The 17,536-nt window shown below is 40.0% G+C and overlaps 1 protein-coding gene across 4 annotated transcripts in view; it reads left to right on the top strand.

The window, feature by feature from the left end:
• Positions 1–17,536, top strand: part of MCTP1 (multiple C2 and transmembrane domain containing 1) — a 276,103-nt gene that overhangs the window by 89,694 nt on the left and 168,873 nt on the right. For all 4 annotated transcript variants that reach the window (XM_037374432.1, XM_037374433.1, XM_037374434.1 and 1 more), the window contains exon 2: positions 14,570–14,684. In XM_037374432.1, coding sequence (XP_037230329.1) covers positions 14,570–14,684 — 115 coding nt within the window. The remainder of the gene's footprint in view (positions 1–14,569; positions 14,685–17,536) is intronic.

The raw sequence follows: 17,536 nt of genomic DNA, 5'->3' as shown, positions 1-17,536 counted from the left end.
AGGGCTCAAGGCCAGGCTGGACGGGGCTGGGAGCAGCCTGGGCTGGGGGGGAGGGGGGTGGGACTGGGTGGGCTTTGAGGTCCCTTCCAACCCAAACTATCCTGTGAATCTGTGATCTGCCTGAGACTTAGCCTTTGGAAAAATGTGGACATGATTGTAATGCTTCAAAATATGATCGTTTGAGGGATTTAAGGTTTATGTTGGACAGAAAAAAAATATGTGATTTTGTATTTTCAGTGTGTTTCATCCCCTTACAGACTGCTTTCATTTCCCCATTTACTTTGTGTGTGCATCACATGTTCGTAAGTGCAAGTGCGTGTGTACTTGCACAAATGTATTCAGACAGCCCATGTAACTTACAATAATTTTCTTAAGACCAAAATGGCACAGGAGTGCTCATTCTTTCTGCTTGGCCTGAGAACTGAACAATTCTGCACAGATGAAAGTCAGATCTAATTAGTTTCATGGTGATTTTAACTTACTGTGCTTAAATAAGTGATTATTTTTTTTAATTTTTGGAAAATATTATACTCTTGGGATTTTGCAGAGTGCAGGTAAATGCACTTTTAAGTGCATACAGGAAGCAATTTCATGTTTATATAGCCATACACAGTATGTCTTTGTGTACCTTTGAAAATAATGGTTTTCTTTGCAGAAAAGACTGTAATGTGCAGGGGAAGGGTTTAAGTTACAACATATGTGAGCACTGCAGGATAAATGCAAGGCATATATATGGGTTTGTTTTGAAGCATTCAGAGTTTGTGCACATCTTGGTATCTTGGACCTGATCTGCTCTTAATGGATGGAGGGGATGGTAGTTGTGAGCACTGCCAAACCAGTGCAACCAGAATTGGAAAGCAAAACAACCCTTGGATGAAAGGTAGCTCAGGTCAGCACGTACGTTATTTATTATATTTCAAAGCAACAGGGAATCACAGAATAGCTGATAGGTTTGCAGGGACCTCTGGACATAGCTCAGTTGAACCTCTTGCTCTGAGCTGTCATCTCTAGCAGGTTTTTAGTATCTTCAGAGATACTGTGTGGGCAACCTGCTCCAGTGTTTGACTACCCTCACACAGGAAAACATATTTTTTCCTCATGTTTAAAGTGAAATATCCTCTATGCCTCTTCTGTCATGGGGCACCACTAAGAGCCTGGCTGGTATTGCACAGACAGGTGGGACTCCCCTCTTGGCACAGGGAACTCCGCCAGGCAGAGCGGTCCCAGCTCCCTCAGCCTGTCCTCAGACAACTGATGCTCTGATCCCTTCCTTCATCATCTTTGTGGCACATTGCTGGGCTTGCTGCAGTACGTCTCCATCTCTCTGGTGCTGGGCATCCTCAGCACTCCAGCTGTGGCCTCACCAGCGCTGAGTAGATGGAAGCAGCGTTGGGCAACCTCCTAACTGAAAATAAGCGGTTGAAAAACGGGTGAGGGGTCATGAAAAACGCCCTTTAATTAATGTTTTCTAGGGTTTTATTTTACACTTGAAATAGATTTTAAAGTGTTACTTGCTAATCGAACTCATCAAGGCCCTTTACACTTTTAGTATATTTTTTAAATTACCTTTCAGTTAGAGGTAATAATTCTGTAAGCAGTTGTGGGAAATTCTGTAAGTAAAGACTGGGACCAGTAATCAGCGTCATGTTCCCATGAGATAAGGTAGCCTGTTGGTAACTTTTTTTCATAAGAAAGATGAATAATCTGATGATAAAATTTGCTCTGGAGGTATTTTGCATACTGTTCGTTATTTAGCAGTTAATGAAGAATAGTATCCTCCTTTCTAGTATTATCTCCAGAACTAAGAGTAGACCTTTCTCCCTCTGTGACTCTAGGTTTTCCTTATAGGCAATCTTTGCTCAGTTTCCCTCTGAAATAAAAATGAAGGGAACAGGGTAGGGAATGTGATTAGTGAGGAGGGTGCTGCAACACTTTTTAGCAGATTTGACCAAATTACCTTGAGTTTCAAAGTAATTTCCATTCTGTTTAACAGTCCTCCTTGAAGGGATTATCCCAGGTGGAGAAACCACTGAGACACACATAGCTAGGGAAAATGAAGTATGGTGGTGCAAAGAAAGCATCTCCTCTGCGAGCCCACTTACATTTGAGACAGCTCTAATTATCAGGGAATATACATGGGATTTCTACCAAGCTGTCTGCTTGTGGAAGAAAATAAATTTTTCTCCTTACTCTGCTATGTTTGGGCTTGTGCCAGTCCACTGGGACTGAAGAACTTCCTAGTCAGCAGTGATGAATGAGGCAAACCTGGAGCTACCACATCCAACAGTGATGCTTCAGGAGGAGGAGTAACTCCTGGGGTAAGCTGATTCCTTCTCCAGCTGCAGCATGAGCCAGAGCACTTAATTTCTCCAAAGGCCTGACCTCACTTGTCCTTTAAAACTGGTAGTTCACAGTCAGTTAATCTCCTCGTTTCTTGATTTTCCATTTTACTTTGTGCAGTTGGCATTATGTCCCACGTCGTGGGATTCATTGTGAGGCTCAGTGACAGAAACACCAGATGTCGAGTTCTCTGTCCGATGGGACATTGGTGTGCCTGTGGTGGGACAGCAGGTCTGCTGCCTGCAGCTCAGCCCAGGGATGAAGGCTTCAGCAGAACCTACTCGTCAACAGTCTGATCAAATTTATGGCAGATGCCTGGGGTGCGGAGAAGAGATGTCATTTCAGTTTCTCCTAGGCTCTTCAGCAGATGTTGTCTTCTGCTCCCCTGGTGCCGGTAGTGGCTGGACAGGGGCTGTGCTAGTACAGCTGGAAGATGGAGCCCTCTGATGTTCACGCATTCTTCCAGGGAGGATGAATGATCTCACAACGTTGATGGGTTCACGAAGATGGGGAAGGTGCAGGGGATGTGAACAGCAGACACTGAAAGGAAGGACATACTCACCTGTCACCACGGCTGATACTGGTTCTCCTGAGCCAAGTAGACAGGACGCCTTGTTGGGGGTCTTGTCACTTGTTTGAATCCACTTTAGCAGAACTGGCCTGTTGGTGCTAGGTTGTGGCTTTGTCACAAGACCTGAAGTGATGGGGATGTTTATGCCAATGGTGCTGGCTGTACATGAATTTTCAGCTTGTTTTCTGGTATTGTCCATCCACATTTAGCTTCTCCAGTTGTAATGATGCTGGCTTTGCAGGTGCTCACAGATAATTTTGCTTCCAGAAATTTCTCAATTGCTGTGCCAATACTCTTATTTTACTCAAAGATGCTAAAAAAAATAAATCTTTTGAGAGTTGTGTGTGATGATTCTTGTGATAATGGCACTATTTGCATTAAGGAAGGGATAAGAAATTTTTTCATAGTGTAAATTCATGAGAGAAGGTGACCAGTTGCATGCTGAAAGATGATTGTCAGCTGTTTTTCTTACCCTCATTCTAGGAAGAGTTTCTTAAATTCAGCTCAGAGAAATACAATAATGGTTCATATATGCTTCATTATTACCAGTGTCATTTAGTAACAGTTTCCAGCACTTGCTAAATTTTGAGTCTTCTTGGGCATCATTGCGAGAATAGACTGTATTTACAAATTATTAATGACTCAGAGCTCTATCTTTTTATAAGTTGAGAAGGGAAACATCTTTCTGAAGAGTCAGTTCTTGAAGTATGAGTTATGCGCCCATAAAAACACAAGGGCTCAACCAGCTGATAACTCAGTGTTCCTCATCTACCTTTCGGTGAAAAAGCTGTGGGAACAGACCATACTGTCTAACTGAAAATATTGTAAGACTTCAGTAACAGGTAGAGAACAGTGACACTGCCTTGCACACCTGCTAAGAGACTCTTTGCTCTGAGGCTGTGGGCTGGCCACATTTTTCAGCAAACAAAGTTCTCTTAGATTTTGTTTTACTGGAAAACTGGAGGACTGGAAGAGAGCTTGCATCCCCCTGAACAAGAGGCAGCTGGTCAAGCAGCCCCAGAGGGGGCAGTTACCGGTGCTGTTCCGTACAGACTCTGGAAAAAACAGCAGCCACTTGCACTGGAGAGGGCTGGTACACAGCCTCGGGTTAATGGGTCTCCAAGATTTATCAGAGGCTAGGCATTGGTTACTGCTGGAAACTTGAGCGTTGTAATGTACAGCTTAATAAACATTTTCCATCTTTTCTACAAAAAGAACCTATCACCAAAAATTAATAGAAGAGAAGAAGCAGTAAAACTTTTGTGGGAAAATGCTTTACATTTGCTGCTATCTCACCTGAACAGCTTCATCATTGCTTTACCGGTCAGCAGACAGGCATTCTGTTGGAAATCTGCACACATTTTGTTTTATTTCTCTGGCCCTTGATGAGTTATTTATGATGGTAGGGGTTTGTTATGGAGCTGGGAGTTGTCACTCTCGGGTACTTGCCAGAGATGATGTACTGAGTAATGCCCACAGGAAAGCACTTCCCTGTTTTATCTGGCATTTATCTGGTGATATCAGCTGCACTACTGGAAACCTGTGCCTTGTGGTGGGTACCACTGCTCACAAAGGGTTCGTTTGTACCTAGGAAATCAGTATGGCTCCCTGGGTGAGGTTTGTCTGTTTGGTTTGTGGAATTATTTCTCCCCCTCTGATCTGTAATAGATCAATCTGAGATTCAGGTGGGTTCTTGAGGGGGTTGATACAGTCCAGTCCCCATTTTCACAGGATTTCAGGACTTTTCTGAGAAATTCTGAGCAGACCACTTTCTCCCTTTTTTCATCTTGCATCAGTCGGTGATGGAACTAAAATGTGAGCAGTTTGTTGTCTCTGAAGGATAGGAGTGATTTTCTGTGTTGGATATGGAACAGGCAACAGTGGGTTTTGCCAGTTGAGGACTGGGTACCCTCCCATTTTCCAGCCCAAAACCACAACTGGTATTTCTCCTTGCAAACTGTATTCCACTTCACAGCTGATTTGTCTCCTGGGAACTGTGTGTATATGTCAGGATTGGGTTAAGGAGCAGTGGACTTACGGTAGCACTTCTGAGCTGGTCACAACTTTTTCTCATCTCCTCACTTTTGCATCCATTGTGGAACTTGCAGTTTCTGCCATCCCCAACTACTTTTCCAGGACCACAGGATGAGAACATCACTGGCTGCCATCACTGGGACCTCCATGAAGTTCTTGAAAGGGCTGAACAGTAAATCCATGCCTGCAATTGTTAAAATGTTCACCTTGGTGAAGAGCTGCAATCTTCTGTTCATGGGACCATAGTCTCGTATTTCAGTACTGGTCATTCTTAGTGTGGAGTTCGGCATTGCCTAACACAAAAATTAGCTGTGACACGCCTGGCTGTTGCAGCTTCTGTCTCTGGAAAACATCCTTTTTTTTTCCTCTGTACTTAAAACATTCCTTGTGTCAGTCAAGTGGATAGTATCTAAAAGTATCGTGCAATGAGTGCAGGCTTTGTCATAGACAGGAAGAAAACCCAGTGACTTCAATAATGGCTTTTTTCAGAATGTTAAGCCTAGTAATATTACACACCTTCTCAATATGGAAAGATGTTTTTTCATGTTCATAATTTGAAACCTTGCATTACTCCTTAATTGGCATCTTGCAGGGCAGACTGATACGTTGATCCTCCAAGATGGGTCATTTGGGTATGTGTTGGACAGATGGCTGCAGAAAAGGCATGTGTGGTCATTACTTCATCTCATTCTTGTATCGAAGATTGTGCAGTAGATGTCCCTCTTGAATTAAGGAACTTGCATAAACAATGTAATAGCTGTAAGCATGTTGAGATTTTTTAGAGAAAAAAAGTGTGCATAAACATATCAGAACTAATACCCATCTCTTCTGTTTTTACAGGCTTTCCCAGTGAAGACCAAAACTTGCATGATTAGCATTTGACTGTCCACATTGCAAGTTTGGTGTTTTCTAGCAGATTTTTCTTTGCCATTATTTGTTGCACTACTTCTACTAGATTTTGTTTTAATTCTTTCTGGCCATACCACGTCAGGTGTTGTTGGTAGGAAGCCCTTCTGTGACCAGCTGGTATAAATTGTTGTTGTTGTTCAGTTTCTGAAATGGTACTTCACAGTATCAATTTTTGCAGAAACCAATACGTAAGAAGAGCTCAATGCTGTGGAGGGATAGAGGGTTAGTAGTCACGTGTACTTGGTTGGATTCAGATACGTGTACGTTTGTATACCCATTTGCAGGGTTAGGGCTGCTTTTGTTGAATGCTTTGTGTAGTTTGCTGCTGAACAGCCAAAGGCATGACTTAGAAAAGCTATTTTGTAGAAAACAGTTCTGTTTCATTTTAAACAAAGTAGAACATCTCCTTATTCTGCATTGCAAAAGGACTTTTTTGAAGAGAAAACAATAGGAATACCTTACACATTGTGCTGATCTACAGTTTTAATTAGATATGTCAAATCAGAAGTGCATTGATTTATCTAGTATACCTGCTTGATTTATTCTTGATCTCCTCTGTAATGTTATTCAGAAGGGAATTATACACAACCCATCCCTCCCTTCACCTTCAGGAGCCAGCTTCTCCTGAAAAGGCTCTTGCAGTGGTTAGGGAAGCATCTGTCTTACCGCAAAGCCTGAGCTGTCAAGGAGGTTGCAGGGGTTTCTCCACATCAGCCTCCACCATGAAATCTGTTGAAGAACCTGCTGTGGATGTGCTATTTGCTGGTTTAATGAGGAAGCATTGTCAGCAAAAAAAGGTGCTAAAGGGAACGGTTCCAGAGCAAACCAGTAAGTTGTAACAAATCACTTTGTTCAGAGAGTAAAATCTAAGTGTTAAACCAGCTGGTTTAGCAAAACCATGTCTAGCTAAAAGTAGTAGCTACGCTGGAGTGCTGGGCAAAAATAGGTACTTTTGAACACTGATACCGATATTTCTGTACTTATAATCTTGATCGAACTCCAGTTACAAATTCACAATTCAATAGTTGAAATTCCAACGTAGTTTTAAACTTACGTCTTCTACGAAGGAATTGCTTATCAATAGTAGGTTAAAAAGTTTTTGGTTTATCAAAGCAGTACCATACAAGGAGAAACAAAGTGGTAAAATGTATTTGGACTTTCAAAAGACCCGTTACACAACCCATTACAAAGAGGTTGAGGCAATATACCTTTAAGGATGAAAAGAGGAATAAGAGTTTGAAAACACAGCAAAGAATTATCTGCCCTTACTTATATGTGAAAACGAAGACTTGCTTCAGTCCCTGTAAAGCTTATGGTCTAAATCCCCACGCTTATAATTTGTTGTATGTAGGTGAGCCATTGTGTCTGTAAGAAACAGTGGACATCCCAGAAGGATTTGGCTTGATTGCAGTGGTTGCTTTTCACAGAAGAGACAAGACAAGAGCCAAGAGGGGAGAGACGGGAGGCCAGGGTGGAGTGCAGCAAAGCTGGGAAGGAAGCTGTGGTTGCTTTGTTCAAGAATAAATGTATAAGCTTGGTGGAGAAGGGATTATTTGTTTTTGTTTTCTGTTCGCTTTACTGTCTTAGTCTCTGTAAGTGGTGCTGCAGAACTAAAATTTTGTAGTAGATTTGAATGAGTAAGTGGCAGCAAACTGAGTTTTCTATCCCCAGAACAGGCTATGGAGTCGGATGGGGGGAGGAACAACCTGGTGGAATCACCTCTGATTGCTTTGCTAGTATTGATATATGTTTGGTTTTCTTTGCTGCCAGACAGGGTTAGTGCTTCTGAATACCAAAACTTTCAAAACGTTAACATGCTCACACCTTTTATTATTACTTCTCATGTATTAATTACGTTTTCAGAAGGAAATGCAGCAGGCTGTTGACAGTAATAATCTTGATACTGAAAATAAGATTTGCTTTTGGTAGCTTTCAAATAAAATCGAAGAATTATAATTAGTACAGATGTCACCAAAAATATTCCCATTATTCTGCAGACACAAATGGTCAGTCTTGCTGTTTGATTCTTAAGGGTTTTCTTTAACAAGGGGATTAAATAGTTCTTTCAGCCATAGCCAAAAAGCTCAGGAAAGAGGCTTAATTTTTCATGTACACATGACTCTTACTAAGCCACAGTGTATTTCCTGAGAACATAAACTAGATGGTCGCATTCAGAGCACAGCAACATATATAGAAGTGTGTGTTTGTTATGTATGTACTTAATGCTAACATGAAAAGTGGGGTTTTTTTCTGCAGAAATAGTCTTGCGTTCATAGTTCTTCATAATTGAGACATTCCAGACTAGCATGTATGCAGTGTTGCCATCACACAATACAGAGCACATACATGAAATCTGACTTTTACAGTTCATCAGCACATTTTATCCACTTCAGAATCTTCACAACAACAGTTGAGGCTTTTCATGTTCGTTAAAATACTCATCTCTTGTCTAGGGGAAACATCTGCTGTTTGACAGGCTTTAACAAAGTAGCCAGTCCTACCTGAAGCACATACTCAGTTAATCAAAAAGCACATTATTAGTGCATATAAAATGCTACTAATATTTCTGCACATCTCCAATAATATTTTAAATCCCAGAATATTAGTTTATATTGCTGTTGAAAGGGATTCACATGATACACCTGCCTTTTTATTTTGGAAACAAGGAAAACCAAGAATGAGTGAGGTGAAGTGAGCTGTGTTAACTGTTTTTACTCAGAAGTTCCTCAGCTCTTCCTGAGCTGCCATCAGTGAGAACAATAGCACAGAAAGTGTTGTTTAGGACATGATCATCGTAACTCTTAAGTTAGATAAAGGCAACACTTTCAGTGAAATTAAAAATTGCTTGTCACTTGGCTTTATTGTCCTAACTTTGAAGCACAGTCAGTTCCCATTAGTTGCACTGACAAGGAGTTGACAGCCACTTGGATATTCAGAATTTCTGAATTTCTTGCAGGCAGGTGTTTTTCTAAAGCATCAAGCTTTGACAAATGAAAATACTCTGAAGAAATCAGTTTGAGTCAGGCGGTAATTGGAGTGGAAAATTCTGCTTATGCAATATTGAAGGCAAAGTTACATTAACTTCAAACTTTCTGATATTTTTTTTTCTGTTTCAAAATTGGTAATATTTCATGCCATGCTGTGAACACTTTACTGTTGATGTTCTGCTGCTGCCTCCTTGCAGGACACTTTGGTTTAATTTCATCTATTGTATGCAGCTCTGAAGGGAATGCTGGGGTATTCACTGCCTGGTGTCCTGAGAGTGACCCAGCTTGGGGACAGTCGCTGTAGCCACATCTGCAGCTTCCCATGTCACTTCTTTTATACAACTCCTGTTACATTTCCCTTTTCCTTAATCTACCAAAGGAAGTGTTGATGCTGATGCCTTTGTTTTATGCTGAGCAGGGTGGGAAGTGCTTTTTGCTTACCTTCTATCAGCATGTTCGGGCAGAATATTGAAATCAACAGAGCTGTAACCTGTTGCCTAAATGACTCAGATAAGAACGTTTCTTCAATCTCGTTCATATGCATTTCCAAAATATCCTTTTAAGCATAGGAAAATGTTAGAGGGGTTGTTTTTGTTTTGTTTTGGGTTGTTGGTGGTTTTTTTGTTTGTTTTTCTGTATTGCTAAAGGTTTTGGTTTTTTTTCCTTTTTGGAAGGGGGAGTGTGTTACAGGTGTACATCAGTTTTTTTAAATTTCATAAAGCTGAATATTCAGTTTTGGCATTGAGCAAACTATATGAATGTATTTTTTTGATCTGTTCCTGTGAAGTGGTTTTTTTTTTTTGCAGCAGCAGCAGGGAGTTCCTTAAGCCTCTTATATCCCTTTAACTGCTGGCACAAAGTTAGGCTAGTGTATGGTATGTGAATTGTAGGGTAGCCACAAAGCCCCAATTTCTTGGATTGGTTTAGCTGATTAATTGTTAGAAATATTAAGAGCTTTGAAGGAAAATTTTGGTATGCATGGTGATATAAAAAGGTAATAGATAGTTTTCGATGGCAAAAGATGGTAATAATCTTCAGGCTTTCAGTCTGGAGAAGTTAATGAGTTAGCTGTAACTTTGTGATGTGGTTTGTAAGAGGACCACACAGATGATGTTACTGATTCTTATCTTTTAGCCATAAATTGCTGGTCTGACTTCAACAGATTTACCCTGACTTTGGTAGTGACTAATGACCAGAATCAGATCCACTTTTTTTGTTTTATAGCACTTTTTTAACAAACCGTGAAAAATGATAGGATGTGGGAATGGTGGTGATTTTAGCCTTTTATCCTGTCAGTTCCAAAGCATTGCAATTTTTCTTGAACGCTGAGGTGGAACTGGGTTCCGACCAGTGAACGCTTCATATGGTGGAAACGTGAGATGTACAAAACCAGGGAGAGCATTTTCCTTTATTGCTGGTGTGCAGCTACTCGCATGTACCTACCCACCAGCTAGCTTGCAGCCCTTTTACATGCTCAACATTTGTTCAGCTGTGAAAAATATTTTTTTCATTTAGTTGTTAAGCTGCTAAATCTGGAAGACAGTGAAGTGTCTCTCATGCTGTGAACAACAGAGGTGGAAGTACTTGCCTAACTTTTCACATCAGTGAATCGGAGGGGGTTTAGCAGTGAACAACGTCATGGCGTAGCTGTAGCCATAGCTTCCAGCTGCTCTAAGAAATTTTTTTTGAGAAAATTCAATTAATTTTTTTCTTTATATGCCACTGAAGTGGGAGTTTAAAAAAAAAAATCAAGACTTTGAATTACCCTCTCAACAATAGTTTGGGCTTTGTGTCAGCTTGGGTAGCAGGAACTCCCCATGGATACTAGTAACAGGCATCAGAAAACTGGTGGGTTTTTTTGGTGCTAAGGTGCACAGAGTCCTTACATGGGCTTTTGTGTGGCCCATGATGTGACAGTGGCATGAGACCTGGGCAAAGGCATGTTCCTCCTCAGCTCCTCCCACACGCCTACGTTTCCAGAATGGCTGGCATCTCAGTAAACATCTGAACCCCAGAGCTTCTGCAAAAGTGAGCAAACACTATTTCACATTGTTAGACTAACAGCTTAGCTCTGTCAGTGTGCTTAATACATACTTATGTAGTAATGCTGGCTTTGAGTTTTGTTCTTAAAATACAGTACTGAGTGTTTTGCAGTTAGAAGTTATCCATTCTGCTGTTGGTTGGTAGTTGTTCTGATAGGGCATCCCGTGTCCATCATGGGCTTGCCTTGTGTATGCCTCCAGCGTAAAAGGGTTCAGCTAATAAATAACTCAGCCGATAACGGTTGTTGGGCTAAGTTGGATCCAAAATGAAAAACTGTTTTCTTTCTGCTGCCTGGCTTTAATGGAAATCATAGTCTTTCAGATTTCAGATTTATGATATGGAGATAGTTCTTGGTAAAACAGATGCTTGAACAAGGAGTGCCACTTGTTGGGGCCATCAAAAGCATGGCCAGAGTGAGCTCTGTGTTTGGTTTGGCTCAACGAAACAGTGTGTTTTCTGGACATGTTTGAGCATCACTTGGCACGCCATGAGTCAGAAGTGAGTTGCAGCAGCAAATTCATTTATGTGCACTCTATTGAGGAGCTTCTCCTGGATGTCTCACTGAAAGTGAAATGGCTTGTGTTGCTCTTGTTGCTGTTGGGTTGGGTGAGAGAACAGCCCAGGAGGGTTTGGCATTCATTAAAAAATCGGAGTGCAACTGAGGACAGGTACAGTCATCACAACCTCTGTCCTGACCTTTGCACATGGCCTGTTTTCAAGGCTGTTGGTGTTCTTTAACCCCTCTACCAAAATTCACTGTATACAAGGCTTCAGTGTTTGTGCCAAATAATAAATTTCCCTTAGAACACATCGATTTTGATTTAATGGGAAATTGCAGAGTCCAGAATTTAGTCATAGTTTAGCTGAAAGAATATATTCTAAAGTAAAATAATGATAGACCACTACTAAAAATGAATTCAAAGGAATTAATTCAAGCATGACCTTCCCACAGGTGATTTTGCATATGTGAAAATAAGGTAAATTGCCTTTATGGTCTTTGTCTGGAATCTCAACATTTTTGTTAAAGATTTGATAAAAGTAATTTCAAGACCTTCTCTTCTATTTGGATGCTGAAAGTGAAGGCATGCCCTTGGTTTGTCAGGCTTGGTGTCATCCTGCAGCAGTCAGTAACAAACAGCCTTCTGGCTCATAACAGCTTCTAACTGTGATGATTATTGCCCCCCCGCCCCAGCTACAGAGTACCTGTTTTCTTGATGTTACTAGTTGGAATCTAGAAGTTCAGAAAACTTGGTTTTGAAACTGTTCTATGGTTAGGGCAATTGTAGGCTTTCATGAATGCTCTCAAATTTCTTGTCTAAATTTCTACCTTTATTCCATTACTAGAGACCATACAGACATGGTTTTCACTAGTTGCCATTTTGACTTTTGAATTTGTTAATTTACAAAAGATGATTGAAAAATGATTTATTGATAGTTGCATTTACTATGGCAACCACCAGTTTTAACTGCATACTTCAAATGCTGTTGTTCTGATGCAGAAATATTGATTTGACTTTCTGATGCTTAGGAATAGTTAAGATCTATTTGCTTTTTATTTCACTTGTGTAACTGTTCGTACCCTGTAGGTGTATTACATTGCTCACCCAGGTGTTTCTAGCCTCCTTGAGCAGCTCTCTGAAAAACTAATTAATGTGAATGTTAAAAAGAAAGTGAAGTTCCATTTCAGGAAAAAAAGAAGGGAAAGCATTGAAAAGGAGGTGAGAAAGGGGAAAGAAGGGAGCAACATGGCACTGTTCAAACCAAGGAATTTCCATGTAGAGCTTGTGTCATACTTTGGCAGGGAAGGAAGAGGGAGAATCAGGAAGGAGGTTCTAAATGTTGGGAGACATCATGTTTCTTTTGTGTCTGCAAGCTTTTGTAGAAGGGCAAGAAAGGAGGAGGAAAGTTTTGATGTTTATTATTTACTTCAGAACACAAGTTTCTTCTTGCACAATACCTTGGTGAATGTTGGGGTCTAGGATAAGGCTGAGGATCAGGCCAGTATGCAGGTTTTTTTCCATATTTCTGGCTTGACTAGATACAAAGTGTGGCAGGGATGGGGTGGAGAATTCAGTGTTGTCACTCCTCTGTATCCTTCCGCAGTCAGTGCGTTAAAAAAACCAAAGAGATGGCATGTGAGGTGTTAGTCATTTAAAAGAAGGTGGTGGGTGCCTAAGAGTTCCAAGCATACCTCAGCAGTTACTTTACAAAGGCAAAATTAGAAGATAGATGTTGAGAGGTTTCAAGAACACCACCCCCTGCCAAATCAAAGCCCGTGTGACCATTTTCTCTGAAGTGTACTAGGTTTGATCAATCTCATTGCTGTGGAAGCATGTCAGTGTGTGCTTTGGCCAGCATTGTATGTGTTGCAGCAGTAGTCAGTATGCTAGGGCTTAGAGTTGTGACTCTGGAATAACGATAATAAGCCATACGTTAAAATGCCCTTTGTTTTGTGGCTTACCTTGTGCTTTAGATTTATTATTACCTTAAAAAGAAAAGGGGAGGGGGGATGTAGTAGGAAGAGAAACAAAAGTGCCTTGTTGAAGTGGTACAGCCCTTAGTACACACGCGGTCTCTGAGATGTTTCTGTTGTGCTGCTTATTGTTTTTTCTTGCGTAGGACCCATAATCACATAATAAAATATTAATAGCACTAGTCTTAAAAGATTTAGCTCCTAGCATGAAAATATGTGACTGTGGTGCTCAGTGTGTGTAATATATGAAGCTCCTCTTTGTACTGTGAATATATGAGATACAGTCATTCCAGTCTGAAAATTAAATGTGGTGTTCCAAGCATGCGGTGTAATTAGATGCTACTTATAGAGAGATGTGTTAAAAACTATTTTGCAAAAGCTTACTCACACTAAGAAATACAATTTCTCTCCTTTGTCATTTGGGACTGAAATGCAGTTACTATTCATGCAGTCCACAGAGTTCCTTGCATTTTGACTTTATTATAATTTTTTTAAAAAAATTATGATACTGTTTATACAAATAACTACTCTCAGAATGCTATCTTTGCTGTGTCATATGGGCAAACTAATAAGGCATTTATTACAAATGAAGAGCTATTGCTGCATTTAGTCTTCTTATGATTTTTCTGCCTGCACCAGTTTCCCCCATAACTGTGGAAAAAAACACATGTGTCTTTCAAAGTATTGCAGTAGCTGACCATAACTCATGTATGTTTATTCAATGCCTTTATTATTGCTGTTGAATAAATATAGGATTTGAAGGTACTGGTAATGACTACTCCAAACAGTGCTGTAAGGTCCAGCTCTGTTATTTCTTACTTATTCTGCTTTAGTGCGCCAGGACTGTACGTGAATGTAAATAAAAATGGAGGTTGCCATAATGAATACAGATGTCAAAGAATGATTTTTCAACCTCCTTTTAAAAATAATAAAATTAACCTGTAAGGTGTCAATCATTTTGGGTTTTTTGTTTAAAAAGGATGCTCAGGAGTACTCTTACAGGATATACTCTCAGGAATACTCAGGATGCTGACATACTCATGAGAAGTGGATTCCTTCCTGCTGGGGCGTTAGCTCTGAGGTGGGGGAATGGGACAGGGCTTTGTCTTACTTCAACAGCATGATGATACAAGACAAAAATATACTTTACATGGAATTTTTAGTAACATTAGTATTTCATTTTGTTAATTTTTGGTTCTTTTTCCCTTCCAGGGAACAAATTTGGTAGGAACAAGTAATGCAGATTTTCCCTCTGGGGATCCCGGAATGTACCAGTTGGACATTACTCTAAGAAGAGGACAGAATCTAGCAGCACGGGACCGTGGAGGTAAGTGTGGTAGTAAACACTGCCTTAATGTTTAGGAAGTTGCATGTCCGTTGGGTAAGTCCCTGGGAGGCACTGTGCAACGATAGGTATCCAAGTGCTAAATGGAGCTACTAATGAAAGTGTGTTAGATACTAAAACCAGAGCTTGGAAGTTTTATCCCAGGACTGTCTGACGAGTCTCACACTCGAAGTCTGTAACAGCGTGTAACGCTCCGTTCCTCCAAAACTTTTTCCAGGTCCTCCGCTTAAAGCCTGACAATTAAATTTTCTCCAAGTACTGTGAATTGCACTCTAAAAGAATACTTGAACTGCATGGTAGGAGAGGATTTTGTTTTAACTTTAGCTTTTTGTTCTTTAATTTTTGAACTGCAGTTTCACATCTTTTTAGAAACCTGCTGCTGAACATATTGCAGTCTTGGAACTCAAAGTTGAATTCTCATGTTACACATGTTCTGCACACTTTGTCTTCCCCAAATTTATGAAAAGAGACACCACAACATTCTCAAAAGAAAGGGAAAAGATTAAAGCTGTATTTATGTGGCTAGCAATGCCAGCATTAATCATGGCTGTTGATAAATAGCACCATTGATAGGCACAGCAAAAGGGGAACAGAACATTTCTCGTAAGAGGACCAACATCTTTCTGCTGTCTTCTGAGATGACTGAAAATAATCCTTCATCATAACAAGCAATATTTATACTCTGTTGTGTGCCATATGACAGAAAGAAAGGTAACTATGCATTTTAAGTCTTCACCTCTGTAAGAAATCCTGTCTTCAGGCTGATCCAGCTTTGCTTCCAGCTACTGCAAAGCTGTGGTGCCACAACTTCATCTCAGCTGGGTGATAAGGCAGTTTACAATCTTGCTTGTGGCAAAATGCTATAGCAACCACAAACGTGGTTTGTAACATATGCTTTATTTAAGGCCATGCTAAAGTAAACCATACATGAAGTTACATTTAAGAATTCATTTTCTAAGACTTTTTCCTGTAACATTGGGAAAGACTGTGTAGTGTGGGACTTGGTAAGTTGGTAAGGTTAACAAGTTAGCCTTATTACCTACATCTTTGTGTTTTCCGTTGTGATTTCTCATTTGCTTTTTGTACATATACAGTGTGTGTGTGTGGTATTTGTAAGAGTTCTTTTATGGAAGTAAAATTCTTAGGTTAAGGAGACCCCTTTGATTTGTTGCTGGTCTCTGACTTCTTGCATGTGGAGTTTATATGGCTGCTTCTTACTGGTAGAATGCCTTTATAGATGTTTTGCAATATCTTAAATACTGTTTTTAAACAAACAAACAAAACCCCTTGTAGTTGGTACATTTTTTGCTTTAAAACAGACTCATTTTGAGATACAAACTGAAATATTATAGCACATTTGGTGAAAAGGAAAATTGTATCGTAGTCATTGGTTTTCTAAAATTCTCTTCAGTCAAAAGAAAGATAACAAAATTATTCTTTTAGGTGTTTTAAGTATGTTTTCCTCACAGTGTTTTCTTACTACTCTGGAGCCTGGAATCCACTCCCTTTTGTGCATTTTGAGAAATGTACAATGCCAGTTTGCTGCTCCACTTTAGACAGAGTCGGGACATGTGTCACCCAGGTTAATCCCAATTGACACAATTTGTGTCATGTCAAAGAACAGGCTAGGTACATGATGAACTTGATAATTTTATCCTTTCTGGCTTTAAAATTTATTATTTTATTTTATTTTATTTTTTACAAAATGCATTGAGATTGACCTGATCTTGCAAAATAGCACAAGGAAAACGACTTTTTTGAGCATTAAGTGAACCATTAATTTTCTTTTTTGCAATGATCAGAAGTAATGTATTTTCTGTGTGAAACCTCCTGGAAAGTGTTCCTGAAAACAGATGTTTATTGTCATCTAAGGTCTTAACCTCTAGATAGATGGTGTCACCAGATCTCTGTGTCTCTTTGTGCAGGAGACAGTTCAGCAGTGCTTCCTGAGACTAGAGAATCTGTCTTTGTAGAATGAGTTGAGGGGTTGATCCTTAAGTGGCCGATGCTGGTACTGAAACCTGCACCCAAAGATGGCTTCAACAAGTAAGCCAGAAACAGTTTGCAGTTAGTGCCCCTGTGCAGTGCAAAGACTGCATTTCAGTTTGATAGACTTAGCATTTCTGATAGGGAATATTTATATCAGTAAAAGACTAGCTGCTTAAATTGAGAATAATTGGGAGAGCTGACTGTCAAAACCAGGAGAATCTGAAGAACTGTAACAGGGGAAGAACATGCACCTAGACTTTGCGTTTTGTCAGGTGAATTACTTTGTCTGCATCTACATTTTCAGGATCTGGAAGAAAAGTCAGTGTCAGTGGGATAATAAGCGAGATGATTAAGTGACCCTTTAAGATACTTCTAGTTTTGTGTGATGACACAGTATTGAAGCAAATCTATGTATAAGGCAATGCATTTAAAATTGTTGAGAAGACTTTTAAGCCTAACTTCGGAACATGTTATTTATGGCTGAACTGTGGGTTTCATTGATGTAGGATACTGAAAATCAGTCCTTAACCTGATTAAAGTACAGTGTATACAGTGTAGCTTTGTAGATTGAGGAACGCTTCAGCTTAGGATTCAGTTAGGCCGGGATTATGGAATACATTTTCCTTATTGTGAAATATTGCTAACTTTGTACCACAGTTGAGGACGATAGGAACATGCCCCAGTCTGTTTCCTGGAGAGGTGAGGTGAGATGATTATTGGCATAAATCAACAGTATAGTGCTCGCACCATCTTCAGAATGTGGCAAATGGTCATAAGGCAGTGACCAAAGAGAAGAGTATTTATGCTATAACAGGTACCCAGATGCCAAATTATTTTTAAAAAGC

This window comes from Falco rusticolus, chromosome Z (genome assembly GCF_015220075.1).
Source record: "Falco rusticolus isolate bFalRus1 chromosome Z, bFalRus1.pri, whole genome shotgun sequence".
Classification (NCBI taxonomy): Eukaryota; Metazoa; Chordata; class Aves; order Falconiformes; family Falconidae; genus Falco; species Falco rusticolus.
This window is presented reverse-complemented; position numbering and strand designations above follow the sequence as displayed.